At 41.3% G+C, this 22,773-nt stretch overlaps 1 protein-coding gene across 1 annotated transcript in view; it reads right to left on the bottom strand.

Moving 5' to 3' along the window:
* DISC1 (DISC1 scaffold protein) overlaps window positions 1-22,773 on the bottom strand; it is a 699,528-nt gene that overhangs the window by 501,106 nt on the left and 175,649 nt on the right. The window contains exon 7 of the mRNA XM_029593853.1: window positions 8,762-8,997. Within this exon, the coding sequence (XP_029449713.1) occupies window positions 8,762-8,997 (236 nt within the window). The remainder of the gene's footprint in view (window positions 1-8,761; window positions 8,998-22,773) is intronic.

Genomic DNA, 22,773 nt, shown 5'->3' with positions numbered 1-22,773 from the left:
ACTGTCAGAAACAGAATGCTGGGCTTAATGGACTTTTGCTCTGTCCCAGTATAGTATTTCTTTTGTTCGCAGCAGGAAATAAACATTGTTTAAAGGAGTTATTATCTTAATGATTTGCTGAATTCTTCTCTTCCTACTTTCAACCATCCATGAGGGTCAGGATCTTGAGGACTAATCAGAGCACTAATAGAAGACATAATATGCAGTGCCCCTAGCCTCCCCCGATTTTGTTGTCACAGGAGAAACCGCATAATCAGCTTGTTGCCATATATTTTGTAGTTTGCTACAGAATCAACATTCCTGAAAACTTTCATACCTTTTAATTCAATCTTTTGAAGATAACTGCAGGGTACCTGCCTGCCTGCCTGCCTTCAATCTCAGTTCTTTTTCTGCTCCTGTGTCAACTCCTTCCCTCATAAATAGCCTGTTCCAGCCCCTACCCCTTTCCTCCAGTACTGAAGTAAAGTGAGGGAGGTGAAGTTGGAGTGGCCAGAGTAAGCAGTTACAATGTTTGATCCCTCAAAGATCTCTTAAATCCTTTTCAAATTAAAGATGATTTTGATAAAATTCATAGATGGAGAGATGACCTATATACGAATTTTATCTTACCTCCCCAAAGGTGCATTCTGGCCACAGGCTCCTCCAATATAGTTTCTGGCACTGTGCTGCATCCAGTGGCTCTGATTAAGAGGTAGACCTCAAACTATGAGCCTTTATTGGCCCTGCATCCAGGACTTCCTGTGGCACTGGCTGATAACATCACTGCCTTATGATATAAGGAGGCTCAGTGCACCTAGCCAGCACTTCAGCAACTGATCCTCTTGTGGATTCCTTGCCTAGGTGCTGTTTTCAATCCTGATCCTGACTCCTGTTCCTGCTTGTCTGCCTGCCTGTTTGCTGTGTACCTGCCTCCATTCACATGAACTAGGCTGTTCCAATCTGACAGCTTCCTGTCTTGCTCTGCTCCTGTCTCCCTGCCTACCCTTCTTTTTCTCCACCTTGGGCAACATCTCATTTTTGCCCTAGGCTGATCTTTGATGCTGCTTTGCTTGCTGTCTGTCAGGATTTTAGCTTGTCTCCTCATTTCTACCTGAACTCAGCCAGACCTAATTTTAACCTGTCTTCTGTCTCTACCTGGACACTGGCTGTCCTGACCATAGCCAGTAACATGGCGGTTGCCACCTGCTGGGGCCTAGTCTATACTCACACGACCTAGACTATGCCAATCTGACAATGGTCCAAGGGTTCACCATCCTGAAATGTGACACAAAGGCCTTGCATATGTGGCCAATTATGCACCATTTACAGAGAACTGGATGTGTTTTTGGAAGTCTGCAAATGCTGGAGTCCCACTGTTGACAGAGATTGCATGAATCTCAGTTCAAAGAAGCCTTGATGACTGACATTATTGCTGACAAGTTTCAATTTGTGCTAATTGAACCCCTTTTTGAATCTGTTATCATGTGTCCAGTATACATGCACATATCTTTGTTTCATTAACAGAATGACAAACTGCAGATGTTGAGGGCAGTTTTAGCATACAGAAGCTCAAATAATTAGAAAGATGACAAGAACTGCAACATTTCTATTAAAAAAAAAAGTGATATTTCACAGTTAGAAGTTTGTACTTGTATGTCTTAATTTGAAAAATTATTGATTTTGTACTTGGAACATTTTTATTTGTATTTAATTTAAATATTGTTTAAAATCAAGCAATATGAATGGTTCTCAATTTTAAAAAATTGACATTTTGAGTACAGTCGGGTGTAAGCAAATTTGCCACAGAATTTGCTAACTCTTGCCACAGGATCTTGAAAAATCTGCTGCAGAAAACCAGGGTTCTGATTATATTGAAACTTAGCAAAATTACATCCAAAGAGATCTTTACTGACTATTAATAGTATGTACAGAAAGAGTGAAAACAGAAGTCCCCTATCTTGTCATTAAACTTTGGTGACCAAGAGTGGTGGTAGATAAGGGACGCAGAAAGGAAAACTCTTCTTTCCCATCTGTCAGGCTCCGAGATGCAAATAATGCTAAAAGTGAGGAAAGGATAAAATCATCCTCTTTTTTTTTTTTTAATTAATCAACTAGTCTGGAGTGCAGACAGCATGAAGTGGTAGTCCCTCCCCCCCCCCCCCCTAATAATTCTCCAATGACTGAAATAATGAGGGGGCTTTTGACCCATCTTCTCCCTTATTATCTCCCGGCACTGAGAAGTAGGAACCTTAGAAGAAGAGGACTCTATAATGATTTTAGCTTCTAATTCCTGTCTGCATTACTAGATTTTGCTAAAGAAAAAATATAAAAGAAATTATAATAATTTGCTGAAATATCCAGAGCAATGAACTGTTTTCTGGAATCTTACAGTCATTTGGCAATTGTAAATAACTCATATGGTTGACCTAGTATTTCTTCTATTTCAGCAACAAAGAATGGGATTTTTGTACTTTTTATAGCTTCTTATAATTCTTTACCTGTTTCCAAATTTGTTTGCCAAATTCCTCCAAATCTGTTCTAATTTATGAGGGTTTTTTCATTATTATTATTTCCTTAAACTCAGGGGTAAACCACAGGGAGTTTTCTCCAACTAAAAACCTGATATATCTAAACAGGTGTCATGGAATCAATTCTCTTTTTTCACTCTTGATTCCATAATTTGACCATCTCATCAAGTGACTTATCCCCCTACTAGATCCTCCAAAGTCTGGAGATCTACTAATATATTTTTCAAGTTTCAAAAGATTTTTTTTTTAGAGTAGGAACATCTAAGACTTTAAGAATCTATCTCTAACAGCTGTGAAGTAGTTCTTTTATTTTAACTGTGATTCATTTATGTATTCTCTGTCAAGGGTTATCATTTATTTATGTATATTTTCTGGTATGTTAACCATTTGGATTGTTCAATCATACTTGCAGTATATCAAGTGTAATAAACTATAAACCATAAGAGGTTTAATGAATAAAAGAATCAATAATGTAAACTTTGATCATGAAATGATCTGACAAAGACAGGAAGGATGGACGTATTATCGATCGATAGTCCTACACTAACCACACTTGGTTGAAAAATTAGATGTAGCATATGACTTGCCTGATGAGCAGGTTTACGAATGGTCTGTGAGAAACCTAACACTGTCAAGGAATGTAAGATGTGATTAGCTTCACTTGAATTAGATTAATCAATATGAACAGTGAAGTTTCCATCACAATTAATTTGGGACATTTCATTCAAATGTCTATCAGTTCCAATAATTTCAAAACTGATCAGTCTCTAGTATTTGGGGCTCGATAGATTAACAATAAGGTACATGTCCCCTAGCTTCATATTTTAGCCAGTACACACTCACTGCCCTCTATTTGTTGTACTGAAGGAGGACTTGTGAGATTGTATTTTTTTAAAACAAACTCTACCCTTCTCCCCCCTCCTTTCCTATTTTTAGTTATGTAAAAGAGAAGTCTTGAAGGATCAGTTGACTAATGTTTACTTCTTCCATTTCATGAAACCATGTTTCTATTAGATCTAGAATATCAAGTTTATAATCTAATAGAAGGTTATATAGCAAATGTTTTTTACTATTTGCTTATTCAGTATTAATCAAAGATATCTTAACATTTTCTAGTCCCTTTTTTAAAAATGTTTCAGTTGCCAATAAGTTTATGACGAATAGAGGATTTTGGGATGATAATGTTATCCTGATATTAAGGTATGCAATAATATTATCCCAAATACATAAATCCTGTTACACGTATAAGTGGGTAAAGGAACCCAATGTGACCTCATATATTGGTGCCCAGAGGCTAAGCTAGTACAAGCTTTCAATGGCAAAAAGCCTTCTTTTAATCATTGGTCTCAATGGGCTGTTTTTTTAGGGACATTTCCTTGTCAGAAGCTGTGCTGTCTATATGCACTTAGAGTCTGTACGCACTTAGAATGAGGGCGCTTCGATGTCTGAAGCATCCCTAAAAAAACAGCCCATTGAGTTGTCAATGTCAAACAGTACCAGGTGCTCAAAAGAGAGAAATAAAGGGTTGATCAGTCCAGGAGGGACCCATATTGATTTCCTGCTAATGACCAAATTATCAGAAGTACAGGAGTCAGAGGATGAAAGAAAAACAACTTAATATGTAAAAGTCTCATAAATTGTTGAAAGTGAACGCAAACCTGAAAGAATCATAAGAAGAAGAGGGAACAAATGAGAGACCATTCTCTACTATCATTTGCTCAGTAGGAGACAATGATCATGATAATAGATTCAAAACCAAAGATGGAGATGTCATACCCAGAGGTCCTTGGGTCCTTGATGATACTGTGAGCGAGTCATTCATTTTGGACAAGGAGGGCTGCATTCTCAAAAATGGTTTGTGGGGCACGCTGGGGTACATTTTAAAAGACAGCGTGCGCGCATACTTTTGTTCGCGCAGCAGGCGCAAACAAAAGTACGCTGGATTTCATAAGATACGCGTGTAGCTGCGCGTATCTTATAAAATCCGGGGTCGGCGCGTGCAAGGGGTTGCACGCGCTGCCCGTTCCCTCCGAGGCCGCTCCGAAATTGGAGCGGCCTCGGAGGGAACCTTCCTTCCACACACCCCCCCCCCACCCGCACCTTCCCCTCCCTTCCCCTACCTAACCCACCCCCCCTGGCCCTATCTAGATCCCCCCTACCTTTATCTGAAAAGTTACTACTGCCGGGCAGTAGTAACTTATGCGCGCCGGCGCGGCAGGCCCCGACACAGGCCACTGTGTCGGGGCACTCGGCCATGCCCCCGGACCACCCACTCATCCCGAACACGCCCCCAATCCAAAACCACGCCCCAATCCCAAACCACGCCCCCCCTGGCCACGCCCCCCCCTGGCCGCCCCTTTTTGCAAGCCCCAGGGCTTGCATGCGCCACTGAGCCTATGCAAAATAGGCTCGGCGCGCGCAGGGGGGTTTTAAAAGGGTTACGCGCGTACCTTATGCGCGTAACCCTTTTAAAATCCAACCCTGTATTTTCAGCAGCTGAAAAACTCCGCTGGATATTTACTGTCAAATCATTACTCCCACATGGTTCCAATGTGGGGATGGACTGATCCGTTTTCTTCTGATTTACTTGTTCTCTCCTCAGTCAATTTATTTAACCCTTTGTTTTCCTATGTTTTTCTATGCTTGTCATTGATTCCTTTCCACCTTACATGACATTATCACTATCTTTTTCTAACTACTGACGTGCACAAGATAGACAGATGCTGTCATATGATCATTGTTTTGGTGCCTTTTTGAACGCTATTTAAATCTCTTTATTACTTCTCCCCTCAGTTTTGCTGTTCTTTATACTTGTTATTGAATGATCCGGTAAGGCACTTGTGTTATATATATATATATATATATATATTGGGGTAGATTTTTAAAAGGTGTGCATGGGCATACATGTGCATGTGCTACCCGGCGCGCGCACTTGTACACCCGATTTTATAACTTGCGCGCGCAAGGGGTGCACAATTGTGCACCTTGCGCGCACCGAGCCACGCTGCCTTCCCCTGTTCCCTTCCCCCTAACCTGACCTTCCCACCCCTTCCCCTAACCTTTCCTCCCCCTAGCCCTACTCTAACCCCCCCCCCAAAAAAATTTTAATTTACCTTTTGCGCTTGCCGGCAGCCTGCCAGCATGCAATCCTCCAACACAGCAGCAATGGCCGCTCTATCGGAGGCCTCTGGCCCCGCCCCCACCCTGCTGCTTTTGTAAAGCCCCGGGACTTACACGCATCCCAGGGTTTTAGGATTAACCTTAACGCTTAACCTTTTGAAAATCCGGCCCACTATAAATAAGTAAGTTATAATTTTTATCAGCCTGGATTATTTGTCACTGAACTTGCTATATTTTGTCTTCTCTGATTTTGTTTTCCTGATTTTTTTCTAGAAATACTTCTGAGAGAGCTTACTTAGATTATTGACCTTTGAATTACTGGGGAGACTTCACACTACCATGTTTCATTATTGTTGTTTTACATTTTTTGCTGTACTATCTGCTGTTTTTGTCCTATTGCCCTGTTTGTACACGTTTTGACTTTTATTACTCTTTGTTTTAGATTTGGTCCCTCCCGATGCAGTTTTTCGAAACATGACCCATGTCAGGGGACCGCTAATCACTTACTTGAGGCTTTATGAATAAATTTTGCCTGTGAACAGCACAAATTGGTGGACAGTAAATTGAATTCTCTTACCTGTTTGTTTCCACTGATACTGTGGTTTGGGGCTTTTTCCACTGACATCGTTTGCTCACAACAAAATAGGCAGACTGGGTGGGACAAGTGGTCTTTATCAGCAAAAATCTTCATGTTTCTATTTGTATACTAGCTTTTAAGCCCATCAAAAATGACTGAAACTACTCCCACTAAATACTATTCTGCAGCAATCATCCTTGATTATTTTTTTTGTCAGCAATATACATTTTTCAGCTATCTTATTTCTTGTTCTTGTCAGTGACACACATATTGTAGCTGCCCATGTACAAACACTGGTCCTTCTAAAAGCATTCAAACTCAATCAAATGTCTATCTCTGTCATTTATTTATTGCAATCACAGGAAGCTAGTTTTTCTTCAGAACAAATAGTAAACTTTGTTTTTCTTGGTGCTAACTTATTTTACACTATGAACCATTCTTCCTTCTTACTTCCAGTATCAATAAACTGTTGATGTAGTTCTCTCACAATCTTGGTCCATTCAGCAATCCCTTCATTCAGATTAAAATCTGCAATTAGCATTATGAACACTACAACCTTCGAACTCAGTTTGTGTGGTAGCGTTCTCCATGGTGTTTATTCATTTACAACTTCTATCATGAAATCAGTTTTGACTCTACGTCTTCAGTCACGATTTAATAAACACTTCTGTATACCCTTAGTTCTCCTTTAACAAGCCCCAAAACTTCACTGTTCAATATCAAGGCATGCTTATTTTTCGTAGAAAATTATTTTTCTAAAGAATGGTGAAAATGCTTCTTATTACAGATAATAATTTTGTTTCCATAGCCTACGCGAGGATTATTTTTGAGGATTGAAGATTCAGGTTTTAGCTTCTGCCAGCAAAATTGAAAATGTATTACCATAAATCTCAACTTGTTTGTTTCATATGAAAATTGGGCATAATTAAATGACACACTAAGTATGTTATATTAGTTATCTTTCGTTTCAGTTCTAGTAGTGCAAAAACATAAAAAGTGCAAGCTTTATTAGTAAATGTTTATACCACACCTTATTAAATGGCACTGTACATATTATACAGTATGTAAAATATGTTTCCCCATAGTTAAGGTTTATTGTATATAAAAATGTTTAAATAGATATGTGATATTTAAATATATTGCATGCTTCTAACATAATGAATGTTATAAGGAGTTCACTCCAAGATACACAGAATATAAATGATGTTATCAACAAAGGCAAAACTTTCATATAATCTTTGACTCTGACTGCACACTATATTATCGTGATTGACAGTTAAATCCTTTTGGTTTTTTGCAGTCAGCTTCAAAGATTATATGACGGTTTTGCCTTTGTTATAAACGATCTTATTAATCAGCATATCTTGGAGTGAAATCTTTATAACATTCATCTTTGATACTTTTTCACTCTTGAGGTTTGTAGTTAAATTAGTAATGTATAACATAATACACAAAACTAACCGAAAATTGCTGTCCAAATTATGCTTTAAAAAAGGTTAGACCTATGTAATGATTTCAGAGTAATCAAAATTATTACTCTCATGAGATGTTAATATTATACAATTCTTTGCAAGCCAGGAAGTCAGGCCTAGACAGCATTTCTCTCTGTTCTTCCCCCCTACCTGAAAGGACTGCAGGTGAGACAAAGGTCAAAACCTATGGATAAGTTCTGCATTACCTAATAAAAAAAAAAAAAAGCCTCCTACATCTGAAAAAGATGTCATTTTCAAGAAAGTGCCATAAGACAAAAAGCATTATACTGACTGTGCCTGCAGATAGGATGGACATCATAACTTCCAATTTGATGAAGAACATTAAAGGAAGCAGCAGGCACCTCAGTGGATTCATACAGTAGATTTATGGCTGGCTCATGCATTCTTTTGCTGGGCAGACTGGATGGGCCGTTTGGTCTTCTTCTGCCATCATTTCTATGTTTCTATTATTCATTTACATTCCCAGATACATTTCAATCAAGGCATTCTACTTTATGATTCCACTGAAGTACCTCTTTTTTCTACGTTTTGTTTTCTTTGCCTATTTATCATCATCTTAGTTTATTTATGACACACTTTTCAAAGCCTGTTACAGAAAGAGGCATATTATATTGTGTAGCATAGTGGATGAACACGGCCATATAATAAAAAAATACAGCAAGAGATGAAAATAGAAAAGTTGAGAGCAAAGGCAGTAGAATGAAGAGAAAAGGGAGCAAAAAAATGGGAGCTGGAAGAAGAACAGAAGAGAAAAAAGTGCCTGAATATGAAAGAAGCCGTTTAAACCATGCAAACTATAAATTACCAAATATCTTTAAACTTGACAGCTAATACTTAAATTAATGCAAGTATCATATCTGTGTATACCATAATTATTCTATACTGACATAAAATTAATTTTATTATTTGGCATCTTTTCAGTGTCTTTCTTTTCATTTTTACTATAAAGTTATTTGTCTCAAAAGCAGAAAGCTTGTAGAAAAGCTAATTATAAAACTGGTATTTTAACAACTTATAGCTATATGGCAGTACAAGCTTATAAAAACTGAATTTTTTTTCAGTACCTCTTCAGCATGTCAGGGACTTCCAAACTCAGTGAGTTTCGACATGATGAAGCCAAAATCTCATCTAAGGCTTTGTTTATTTCATGTAGTTCATCAAGAGGTACACAGGTGAGCAAGGAAGTCAATTCACAGTCTTGCATCTGAATAAGTCTATCATGTTCTTCAATTTCGACTCCCAGCTGTTGATCTTTTGTTTCTAACATGGCCAGTCTTACTTTGAGACATTCAATTTCTTTCTGTACGAAAACAAATGTCCACAGTTATTCTGGTTTGAAGAAAGAGTTTACCAAGTATTTAAATTACAAGTTAGTAACATATAGCTAGGCAATATTGTCCTATATTTATTTATGGAACTAAGATCGTCAAAACATTGATAACAGTGATATCCGTTGTATTCTAACTATAGCAGCACTAAAGTTGACTAGGTCTGACAATGATCTACTAAATAAAAACACCCATATAAGTCTTCAGCAGTGTGCATTGCCATTCTGTGATTTTTCTATCAAAGCACAAAGCAAGACTTGGCTCCATGCCACGTCACAATAAAACAGTATCTCATAGTCGCCAAACCGATTTTCACCCATATAAGGCAAATCTGCCAAGCGGTCCTGGACCTCAGGGCGCAGGTCAGAGGCATGCAGTCAAGCCATACAGCGAGCCCCAATGCCCGCTGTGGTGGTTCTCATGGCTGTTTCAAAGACATCATAGATAGACTGATCAATTTGCTCCCCATGCCATTTTTCAGACAGCTCCTCATTTCACATTTCATCAGGAAATAACCTCCAAGCAAGGTATATTGGTCTCTTCAGAGATGTGGGCCTCTGATAATACTAATCTATCTATATCAGTTGTGGACCATGTTCCCTCTGGCCAATTTCGTGCTTGTCCACTATTCCTGTCGGTTTCAACTTTTATTCACCTGACTAATTTGGTATAAATTTGCCTTCAATTTTCATCTAATTATAACTCCTTGTTTATTTGATAGCCTGTCCATGCCTTCTTCTATATATAGATAAAACATTAAGAGTGGTTAAGACACAGACTTTTGAATATTGCAGTAACATCAGACATTCTCATTCTGAAGCTTCCTTAGTCTCACATTTGCTGGAGAAGCAACATTTAATCTCTGATCTCTGCTTTTGAATTCCTGAATGATGCTTACTACAGTCACAGGGTGGTATTTCCCCCTCTTTTTGATCCATCATGAACAGTGGATATTCCACCTTAACACTCTAGCCCCCCCCCCCCCCCTCTGGTTTAAACTAGGAGACTAAGTAGTTATCTTTTTTTTATTTGCTTCTTGATTTACATGTGGTGGTGTGACAGAGTGCTATTTTTGAGTCTGTACAGTTTGATCATTTCTTATTGGTTATTTATGTACATGTGACCATTTGGCACTCTTTTTTGAATCCCTTGCTTATTTAATCCTTCATCTATATGGTTGTGGCACTTGAAGGTTCATATATGTTGCTGCAAGTTTGCTTTGCGTTTCTTTATGTCTTGCTTATTTAGCTGCCTCACTATTACTAATGCATTATATATATGGCCCTGAATTTTTTTTCTTTTAATTCACAGATATTTGGTTTCCCCCTTGAGACAGCTTACCGCAAAACATGGTTTGCATTGAGGGTTTGCTGTTCATATTCCTAAACTCTCTTTGATTTATGAAAAGTGACTTGCCTTTTGATGATTGTTTGCTTGGATATTGCTTTCATCATTAAAATTTACCATCTTGAATTGTATTTAAAATTTTTGTGGCCAGTTGGCATTTCTTCCTACCTTCCCTTTAAGATATATATTTAGTGATATATGGGTTGGTAGTTACAATGTGTTGCTCCACCATTATTTTTACATTAGGAAAATGTAATCCAACCAGAAAATTACAGAGAAATTGAATGCCTATGGGAAGACAATGGCCTGAAGAGAATGTTACTTAACTCAAAGCGTGCCATTATTTGACATTGCCCTTCACTTTACTAGCACTCTGGAACACATGTATTGTATCTGTGATGGAAATAAGGTCATAAGTGGGCAGTTTGGTGCACTGCCAGCTGCTGCAGAACTATATAATGCAGCAGAAATAAGTCATGCAAGGACATGTGCACGATCAAGCAGAGTTACTCTATCTACTTTGGCCAGGGAACCTTTAGGAGTAGCCATAACTTTATAATACTTCCGCGGATAGTGCCATCATTATAAAAGATGTCCAAGTTTCATGGTTCAGCACATATTATGCTGGATTTTAAAAGGCCTGCACATGTAAAACCCAGGGTTTATGCGTGTGGCTGGGCCTTCCGCGTGCCGTGCGAATTTTCAAAGAGGCTCGGGCACGCGCACATGTGCCGGGCCTCTTCAAAGGGGTAGGCCGGAGGGTGGGGTCTTGGCGGGAAGGGATGGGACAGGGGCTGGGCCGGGACAAGGCCATTGTATGCTGACCCGATGACTCGCGTGCTGACTAAATGCTTTTGACTATGTACCTCAGCAAAAACATGCTCACATTTTAGAAGATATTTAATCTCCAATAAAACAATCACTATATTTATACCTGAAGACATAACAAAACCACAACAGGCAAAATATTATCCATATTGTGAGCCTTCCTGAAAAATATATACATGACCAAGAAACTGCTAAATTCCTTGAGTTTTCAAAAAGCTTGTAAAGCTTGACTATTTGTGTCTGCTTTTATTGATTTGTTTTGTGTTTTGAGTTTTTATTTTTATTATGTTTAATTTTTTTAATATGTTTATTTATCAGTAATGTGATACAAATACCAATTAAGTTAACCATTTACCCACATATTTAGCTAATATAGCCACAGTGATTAAACAAGACTATACAATATAAAAATTTGTATCACAATATAGAAGTCAATTTTAAAATCGTTGCTCGCACAAAAATACCCACATACATGTGGATCTGGGCTGTGCTTGAATAACTTGGATTTCAAAAAGCCACAAATTATGTGCGTATGTAACCCATGCACACATGAGAAATAAGGGGGCAGAAAAGTGACAGGGTATGGGTGTTCCAGGGTGGGGCCAACACTTAAGCGAGTAACTCCATACTTTAAAACTAAAAACCACAGCGTGCGTAGGCTAGATATCCACGCAATTTAACTACTGCTTCTGATGAGGAGCAAGCCTGTAGATCCTGAATTTTAGGACTTAGAGAACACAGTAAGGGTTATGGGAAAACTGGGAGGAGTGCAGGATGAAGCATCAGAGGGGTCTGAAAGACCTTGACATTAACTGGACAAACTGGTGGACTAATTGCAAAACTGGGAATGTGTCTCGCATGAGCATGTTTTAAAATCCGCTTACATATGCGCATAAAAGCCGACAAAGTCCTACGGAAGACACAGGCACTAGCCTACACGAATAATCTCATAAAAACTGGGAGCATACTTATTCTTGGTTGGTATATTTTAACACATACATATGCACGATTTAAAATTCCAGCATATCTTCATTCGTGTGCTGATACCTGCGTATATGAGCGCGTGCCTGCTCATTTTAAAATTACTGTCACAATGCTTAACAAGAAGAAACAAATGATAACTACTTAGGCAGCTAACAACAAACCATTCATATCCATTCATACCAACACCAGAGAATGTTATTATTGCCATGAATATATCAAAGCTAATTAAACGAGTAATTTAATGCCTCCAATTTTTCTTTAATCAATATGTGGTAGTACGCCATAAAAAGCTTCCCAGATTTTTACATAATCTTTAGGTATGCATCTCTGGATAAACGGCCGGATTTTAAAAGGGTTACGGGCGTAACCCTTTTAAACCCCCCTGCGCGCGCCGAGCCTATTTTGCATAGGCTCGGCGGCACATGCAAGCCCCAGGACGCAAGTAAGTCCTGGGGCTTCGCAAGGGGGCGTGTTGGGGGCGTGCCGGGTGGGCGGCGCGATTTTCGGGGGGGTTCCGGGGGCATGGCGGGGGCGTGGCGCCGGCCCGGGGGCGTGTTCAAGGTTTCTGAACCAGCCCCCGGGTCGGGTGATGGCGCGCCAGCAACCCGCTGGCGTAACTTTGCCAACAAAGGTAGGGGGAAAGGTTAGATAGGGCCAGGGGGAGTGGGTTAGGTAGGGGAAGGGAGGGAAAGGTGCAGGGGGGGGGGGGTCGAAGGAAAGTTCCCTCCAAGGCCGCTCCCCCTTGCGCGCACCGACCCCAGATTTTATAAGATACTCACAGCTACGCGCGTATCTTATAAAGTACACGCACGAGTAGATTTAGAAAATCTACCCCAAAGTGAACAACCAACCAATCCACCATTAGCTGAAACCAAATTATTGAACTGTGAAGAAAAGTCTGTATCTGGCTTTTTAAAATACAGAATTAAGCAAACAAGATGGCCAAATCTAGTAAATTTAATATTTCCTTTGTCTAAATTTTGTCTATAGAGGCCCAACGCATAGAGCCTAACAATAAAAATGCACCACAAAAAGTATGCTTAGTGCCAATTATTTTTTCTATAGTACTTAGGATTATTTATTTATTTGTTGAGTTTTATATACCGTCATTCAGTAAAGCCATCATAACAGTTTACAAGGTTCAACTTGCATGCATTTAATAATTAAGCAAAAAGTATAACAGGATGCATATTAAACACACATGAGAGACCACCGATTACAAAGATTCCTAATGTTATGTACCGGGTGGTTTAGTGTGCCCATGGGCCTCAGCCCGACCCAAACCTTCCGGGCCGAGCCAAGGGTTGACGGTGGCTCCGCGTGGCTGACTGTCTACCATCCGCCAGCCCGACAAGCTCCCTAGACCAACATCCGAGGATGTTGGAAGGTGAATGGTCCTCCGACCATTCCGAGCCCTTTCGGACCTGCTGCGAGCAGCATGGAGCAGCAGGCCTGGCCTGAGGTTGAGGGCAGACGGACCTTGACACGAAGACAAGACTCTGAAGATTGATGCAACGGCATCACATGGCACGAAGACTTGGGTTGATGCGACGGCATCCATGGCACGAAGACTTGGGTTGACGACATGACACCAGGACTATGAAGACGTGACACCAGGATCGATGCAACGGCATTGCAGATGAAACACTGGGTTGATGCAACGGCATCCAAGATGAGACTGGGTTGATGCAGACGGCATCCATGATGAGACTGGGTTGATGCAGACGGCATCCATGACGAGACACTTGGAACTAGACTATGGCTGGGAAGACATTTGCATTGTCTCTCAGGGCGCCCTACTCAGCCCACCTTCACGAGCGCACCCAATGGGCTGGTCGCGGACCTCCCTGTCCGCTACGCGCCCTACACAGCCCCAAGAGGCTGGTCACGGACCATGAGAGGAACGGGACAGATGCAGGAAAGAGTCCAGTCACGGCGGAACTATGACGACGGAGCCATAAGTCGCCCGAAGCTCCACAATGGCTGGCAGGACATGACGGCTCAGGAGCACAGGACAGACGTCCACCAGCAGGCTAGTCCACTCAGGCACACATCATCCGAGGGACCCCCGGCCTACCGGTACCAGAAGGCTCGAGAGCGAAGACGAGACGCAGGAACAGGACATCCAGGAACTTGGAACATCAGGAACAGAGGATCAGGACGAGACAACAGGACATGAAGATCAGGACACCTGGACGAGGACCTCAGGCACGAAGACTTGACATGAAACAAATGGACAAGAAGAGATGCTCCTTGAAGACTAGAAGACCTTACACAGGCTCTGGCAGGCAGGAGCCTCCAGAGCGAAGTCACCTCGGTGCAAGGCCCAGAACAACAGACGGAGCAGCCCTTTATAGGGCTGAAGCAGGAAACAGTCACAAAGGTGGGGCCAGCACACTTCCTGTGCCTGGCCATTTAAATGCAGCAAGAAGACGCGGCCGCGCGCCTAGAAGAGAGCAGGAGCTATGCAGGACCGCGGACAGCAGCCTGCACCAACGTAATCGTGGCAGACGTAGGGCAGGGCCTGAGGAGCAGGCCCTCACGTCAGCAGCTGCTCCAGCCACTGCGGGGAGCCCCTGGGGTGGTTCCAGCCGCCGGCTGGCACCGGGGCTTGCAGTCTAGTGCCGCGAAGAAGACGACAGCGTTGGGGGCAGTCCAGCCCCGTGAGAAGGCAGCAAAGGCTGCGGCTCCGGCCGCGGTGAAGAGGAGACTCCAGGGCGGCCTCTGGGCCGCGTGGGCAGGCCAACGGCGGTATCCTGCCACGTCGGCGAAGAAGAGCATGTAGGTGAGTGAGCCTGCTCGCGGGGAGACCCGCGGGCAGAGTTCATAACACCTAAAGAGGAAAATCTTAACATATAATACAAAATTATGTACTAATGTACCTCTTTCAATATGATATTTAATACAGAAATCTACTTTACGAATTTTGAATGTTTTCACTGTTATCTATATAAACCTCCATGTAGCAATACAAACTGAAATTCTTGATGTTTAGAATCTATATACAATTTGAAAGCTGTATCAAAATAAAATACCATGACATCTGAAGTCACTTGTGTTTCTATGTTGTCTGTCCAATATTTTGCCAATGTGGAACAGAACTCTGAAGAACATTTTAATAATCAAAACTTATACCAGTAGGAAAGAGTATTTTGTTGCATGGCTACCAAAAGAAGAGAAGGCATTGCAGAATCTGGATGAAATTGAGAAATTAAAGCCAAAGTATAATGTCTAGTTTATAAATAAGCAAAAATATGTTTCAGTGTTAACTTATATTGCGTTCTTATTTGCTCAAAAGAAAATATTTTCTGACCATGATAATAAAATTATGAAATATCCACTATCCTTTTTTATTCCATATCTGGAAAATTACACATTGCAAGCCTGGAATAAAACTTGGATTTCCCACTGATGGGAGAAATTCAGTGATATAGGGCGAAACATCCCACCATTTACATAAATTCCTCCAAACCAATAAAATATGCCTAAATTGTATATATTTCGTATTTACTAGTATTAAAGCATTCTTTGTGTGCAACAGTCCCACTGGTTAGAATGGAACGGCTAATGATTCCATAAAATACAGAATATCAAATTTATAGCTTTTATGCTGCCCTTCCCAAAAATATCGCATCTGACATGCCACATTATAGAAACAAAAATCAGGCATGTTTAGTCCTCCATATGTTTTAGCTCTCATCAGGGTAGTGCATCCAATCCTAGAATTTTTACCTCTTGAAATAAATTTGAATACTATGGATAGTACTCTCACAACATCTTTGTTTTTTAACCAACAAGGGAACATTTGGAGCTTATATAAAAGTTTTGGTAACAAAGTAATTTTAGATGAGGCACTTCTAACAAAAAATGAGAGGAGGTAGTTCAAGCCAAGTGGAAAGTTGCTCCTGTATATTGCCAATTATTTTCCTAATATTTAGTCTATACAGTTGAGATCTGTCATGGGGGATATATACTGCCAGATATTTAAGATGCTTGGTATTCCATTGCAAACGGATATCATCAACCCAATGCGATCTGGTAATTGCTAATTGGGGGATAGCTTCAGACTTTTTTTTACTTTCAGACCCGCAAGGGTATTACATTCTGTAAATAAAGTATTTGAAAGAGCTGAGATAGGGTTGTACAGAAACAAGAAAATAAGCAAACCTTATATTCACAATTGCCAAGAGTGAAACCTTCAATATCAGGGGTTGATTTGTCATAACCAAGGGTTGTACAGTTAAAATATACAATAATGGAGAGAGACTTTTCCGAAAGAACAGGCTCCACCTTATCCAGAATGGAACCAGGCTGCAGGCACTAACTTTCAAAAAGGAGATAGAGCAGCTCTTAAACTAGAACAAGGGGGAAAGGCGATGTCACTCAGCAGTGCCTGGTTCGGAGGAATGTATCTTTGAAGGATACTAATGAAACAGGAGAGTTAGGATATCTCAACAGAGAGCTTCCAATAAAAGCAAACGTAGCCCATATGCCTATAAGTAAAGAATCACCTGAGCTAAAGAATTCCAAATTATCCATATCAACTGAAAAGAAGGCTGTTAATACAAATAAAGCACTTTGAAATGTCTGTATGGGAGAATTAGAATGTATAGCAGGGAATGGTAACATAGACTTAACTGGCATCTCAGAGACCTGGTGGAAGGAGGACAACCAATGGGTCAGTGCTATATTAGGATACAAATTATACCGCAATGATAGGGAGGATCAACTTGGTGGGAATGTAGCACTTTATGTCTGAGAGGGTATTCAGCCTAACAAGATAAAGATCACCCAAGAAACTAAATGCTCAGTAGAATCCGTGTGGGTAGAAATCCAATGTGTGTTGGGTAAGAGTATAGTGATAGGAGTATACTATCGTCCACCTGGCCAAAATCATCAGACTGATGATGAAAGGCTAAGAGAAATCAGGAAAGCTAACCAATTTGGAAATTTCAATTACCCCAATATTGACTAAGTAAATGTAACATCAGGACATGCTAGAGACATAAAATTCCTGGTTGGAAAAAACGACAGCTTCATGGAGCAATTGGTTCAGGAACCAATTCTTAGTGGGATGCCGGATTTGGTGAGAAAGGTAACAGTGGTGGGGCCGCTTGGCAATAGTGATCATAAAATGATCAAATTTGAACTAGACTGGGAGGGGAACAATATGTAACTCTACAGCACTAAAACTAAAATGTCAAAAGGGAAACTTTGATAAAATGAGCAAAATAGTTACAAAAAACTGAAAGGTGCAACCGCAAAGGTTAAAAGTGTACAACAGATGTGGACATTGTTTAAAAATATAATCTTAGAAGCACAGTCCAGATGTATTCCATGCATTAAGAAAGGTGGGAGGAAGGCAAAACAATTACTGGCATGGTTAAAAGCTGAGGAGAAAGAGGCTATTTTAGCCAAAAAAAACATCCTTCAAAAATTGGAAGAAGGATCCATCTGAAGAAAATAGGAAAAAGTATAAGCATTGTCAAGGTTAAGTGTAAAATATTGATAAGCCAGGCTAAGAGAGAATTTGAAATGAAGTTGGCTGTAGAGGCTAAAGCTCATAATAAAAACCTTTTTAAATATATCTGAAGCAAGAAACCTGTGAGAGAGTCAGTTGGACCGTTAGATGACTGAGGGGTTAAAGGGGCTCTTAGGGAAGATAAGGCTATTGCAGAAAGACTAAATGAATTCTTTGCTTCTGTGTTTACTAACGAGGATGTTGGGGAGATACCAGTTCCAGAGATGGTTTTCAAGGGTGATGATTCAGACGAACTGAACCAAATCACTGTGAACTTGGAAGAGGTTGTAGGCCAGATTGACAAGCTAAAGAGAAGCAAATCACCTGGACCAGATGGTATGCACTCCAAGGTTTGGAAGGAACTAAAAAATAAAATTTTAGATTTATTAGTTAACATTTGTAACCTATCATTAAAATCAATCCATTCTATCTGAAGACTGGAAGGTGGCCAATTTAACCCCAATATTTTAAAAGGGCTCCAGAGGCAATCTAATAAACTATAAACCAGTGAGCCTGACTTCAGTGCTGGAAAAATAGTGGAAACTATTCTAAAGATCAAAATCACATAGCATATAGAAAGATATGGTTTAATGGAACACAGTCAGAATGGATTTACCCAAAGCAAATCTTGCCTCACAAATCTGCTTCATTTTTTTGATGGATTAATAAACATGTGGATAAAGGTGAGCCAGTAGTTGTAGTGATACAAAGCAGTTCATGGGAAGGCAACACTTGGACTGACCTGCCTTGGATGCCCCCATTCATCCCCTGAAGGGCTGAAAGTTCCCGCAAAATGTTTTCTTCCTTCTATTCTCCAGCTCCTTGAACTCTTTGTTGAGGAGAGGAGACAAATAGATCTGTTCTGTAAAGTAGCCCCTGGATTTTCAGAAGGTGTTTGGCAGAATCCCTCATGAGGGCTTCTAAGGAAACTAAACAATCATGGGATAGGAGACGGTGTCCTTTTGTGGATTACAAACTGGTTACAAGACAGGAAACAGAGAGTAGGATTAAATGCTCAATTTTCTCAGTGGAAAAGGGTAAACAGTGGAGTGCCTCACGGATCTGTACTTGGACCGGTGCTTTTCAATATATTTATAAATGATCTGGAAAGGAATATGTTGAGCGAGGTAATCAAATTTGCAGATGATACAAAATTATTCAGAGTAATTAAATCACAAGCAGATTGTGATAAATTGCAGGAGGACCCTGCGAGACTGGAAGATTGTGCATCCAAATGGCAGATGAAATTTAATGTGGACAAGTGCAAGGTAATGCATATAGGGAAAAATAATCAATGCTGTAGTTACATGATGTTAGGTTCCATATTAGGAGCTACCACCCATGAAAAAGATCTAGGCATCATAGTGGATAATACATTGAAATCGTCAGCTCAGTGTGCTGTTGCAGTCAAAAAAAGAAACAGAATGTTAAGAATTATTAGGAAGGGAATGGTGAATAAAACATACTGAGAATGCCCAGCATGCCGCTAGCCACATGTCCACGCAGGGACTTTCTTCAGTCTTACAACACAGAGTTCGCGAAAAAATAAAACAAACCAAAGAAACCCAACTCTGCGGGTTGATGGGTGGATTTTGTGAGGAAAAACATCCTGCTGTCCTTGGAGAACACCTATGAAAGGTAAGCAACTTTGCTTTCTCCAAGGACAAGGAGAATGATAGTTCTCACACATGGCTGATTATGTAGCTACATACTGCTCCCAACATAGGCAGCATAGAACAGGTGCCAATGTGCACATCAACTAGAGCTGCTAGAACCAGGGGAGCAAGCCTGCACCCAAAAAAAGGGTCTAAGGCAGGAAGAGTAGTGTTTTCATGGTTGAAAAAGATTACGTAGGACAGACTGACCAAAATGATTGTCATGTCGCCATCCTTGTCCAGACAATAATGAGAAGCAAAAGTGTGGAGGGAAGTCCAGGTCGCCGCCCTTCAGATCTTGTGAATGGGGACAGCACGCAAATGAGCCACCGAAACCGACATGGCCCAAACCAAATGAGCCTTGACATGACCTTCGAGTTGCAGGTCTGCTTGTGTGTAGCAAAAGGAAATACAGTCCGCTAACCAATGGAATAGGGTCAACTTAGACACTGCAACGCCCAACCTGTTTTTTTTGAAAGAGGCAAAAAGATGAGTGGACAGATCGTGTGGCGCCACCCTTTTACAATCCAGAATATGTAGTGCCCATTCACCCTGGAGAGTGTGCAGCCTTGGAAAAAAGGAAGATAACACAATGGATTGATTGAGATGGAATTCTGTGCCTACCTTTGGAAGGAACTTTGGGTGTGTACGTAATACCACCTTATCATGACAGAACTTTGTATAAGAGGGATACAACACCAGAGCCTGCAACTCACTGACCCCATACACTGAAGTAACCGCCACCAAGAAAATGACCTTCCAGGATAGGTACTTTAGATCGCAAGGGTTGAAATGGGGCCTTCATGAGCTGGGACAGGACCACATTCAGCTCCCAAGAAACCGCTGGAGATTGAGTAGGAGGCTAAAGTTGGCACAAGCAGTGCATGAACCCCCCATAAGCAGAAGTACGATCTCTACCTGGATGGTATGCTCCGATGGGATTCAGGTGAACTCTCACCAAAGTAGTCTCCTGACCAGACTCAGAGAAGTGCAGCAAATATTCCAAGAGCTTTGGAAGGGAGCATGAGAAAGGATCCAGCCTGAGATCAGCACACCAAGCTGAAAACCTCTTCCACTTAAGTTTGTAAGCTATTCTAATGGAGGGTTTCCTGGACTCCAAAAGGACATGAGACATGCCTTCCAAAAAGCCCAGTGCCTGTACTGTTATCCAGTCAACATCTCAGCCGTGAAAGACAATGCATTGAGGTTGGGATGGCGAAGTCTGCACCGGTCCTGAAAAATCAGGTCCAGGACAATCCCCAACCGAATTGGATGGCACAAGGCCAGCTCCTGAAGAAGAGGAAACCAGATCTGTGGAGGCCAAAAGGGCACCACCAAGATCATGGTGCTTCAATCTTGTTGGAATTTTGGAACATCCTCAAGAACAGCTGAAGGAGAGGATAAGCATACAACAGACTAATGCCCCAATGAATCATAAAAGGCATCCGGCACCAATCCCCTGCTCACGAGCCCCAGGAAGCAGAACCATAAGAACATGCCATACTGGATCAGACCAAGGGTCCATCAAGCCCAGCATCCTGTTTCCAACAGTGGCCAATCCAAGCCATAAGAACCTGGCAAGTACCCAAAAACTAAGTCTATTCCATGTTACGGTTGCTAGTAATAGCGGTGGTTATTATCTAACTCAACTTAATTAATAGCAGGTAATGGACTTCTCCTCCAAGTACTTATCCAATCCTTTTTGAAACACAGCTATACTAACTGAACTAACCACAACTTCTGGCAACAAATTCCAGAGTTTAATTGTGCGTTGAGTGAAAAAGAACTTGCTCTGATTAGTTTTAAATGTGCCACATGCTAAGTTCATGGAGTGCCCCCTAGTCTTTCTATTATCGGAAAGAGTAAAAAACCAATTCACATCTACCCGTACTAGACCTCACATGATTTTAAATACCTCTATCATATCCCCCCTCAGCCGTCTCTTCTCCAAGCTGAAAAGTCCTAACCTCTTTAGTCTTTCCTCATAGGGGAGCTGTTCCATTCCCTTTATCATTTTGGTTGCCCTTCTCTGTACCTTCTCCATCGCAATTATATTTTTTTTGAGATGCGGCGACCAGAATTGTACACAATATTCAAGGTGCGGTCTCACCATGGAGCGATACAGAGGCATTATGACATTTTCCGTTTTATTCACCATTCCCTTTCTAATAATTCCCAACATTCTGTTTGCTTTTTTGACTGCCGCAGCACACTGAACTGACGATTTCAATGTATTATCCACTATGACACCTAGATCTCTTTCTTGGGTAGTAGCACCTAATATGGAACCTAACATTGTGTAACTATAGCATGGGTTATTTTTCCCTATATGCAACACCTTGCACTTGTCCACATTAAATTTCATCTGCCATTTTGATGCCCAATTTTCCAGCCTCGGAAGGTCTTCCTGCAATTTATCACAATCTGCTTGTGATTTAACTACTCTGAACAATTTTGTATCATCTGCAAATTTGGTTACCTCACTTGTCGTATTTCTTTCCAGATCATTTATAAATATATTGAAAAGTAAGGGTCCCAATACAGATCCCTGAGGCACTCCACTGCCCACACTACCTTCTTGGTTTCTGGGGAAGCAAATAGATCTATGTCTGGGGTCCCCCACAAGCGAAAGATTTGGTCAGTTACCTTCTGATTCAGGGACCACTTGTGGGGTCAAAAGGCCCAACTAAAGGAGTCCACCAAGACATTGTTCATCCCAGGGAAATACATGGCCCAGGGAACATGCCATTCTCGATGGCCCATGACCAAACCTAGATGGCCTCCTGTCAGAGGAGGTATGACCCTGTTCCCCCCGTATGTTCAGATATCACATAGCCATCTGATTGTCGGTCTGAATCAGGACCACCTTGTTGTGCAGGTATTCCCTAAACACCCGCTGGGTGTAACGGATCACCCACAACTCCAGGAAATTTATCTGGGACTGCCTCTCCTGCAACGACCAGAGACCTTGAGTGTGGAGGTCCGCAACATGGGCTCCCCAGCCTGCATGCGACGCGTCTGTGGTGAGGACAATCTGGGGCTGCGGGCTCCAGAAGGGCATCCCCCGCTCCAGATTGGATAGGGTTTCCCACCATATGAGGGATCGTCGGAGGGGAGTGGTGACCAGGACACGAGCCTGGCCTGACAACGCTGGGAGCGCAGTGTCCACTATGCCCTGTGCATGTGAAGCCGAGCAAATGAAATGATGCACCGCCGCTGCTGCCATATATAATAGAAGCCACAGGAACTGGTGTGCCGAGACATGAGAACATCTGGAGACCATTTGAGCTATGGCAGCAAGGGTCTCCACCCTGGCCCAAGGTAGAAAAGCTTTTGTCTGAATGGGGTCCAGCTTGGCCCCAATGAAGTCCAGCTGCAGCGACAGCCAGAGATGGGACTTCGGAAAGTTGATC

The sequence above is a fragment of the Rhinatrema bivittatum genome, chromosome 3, assembly GCF_901001135.1.
Source record: "Rhinatrema bivittatum chromosome 3, aRhiBiv1.1, whole genome shotgun sequence".
NCBI classification, from domain to species: Eukaryota; Metazoa; Chordata; class Amphibia; order Gymnophiona; family Rhinatrematidae; genus Rhinatrema; species Rhinatrema bivittatum.
Note: the sequence above shows the minus strand (reverse complement) of the source record. Positions and strands in the feature narration are given on the sequence as shown.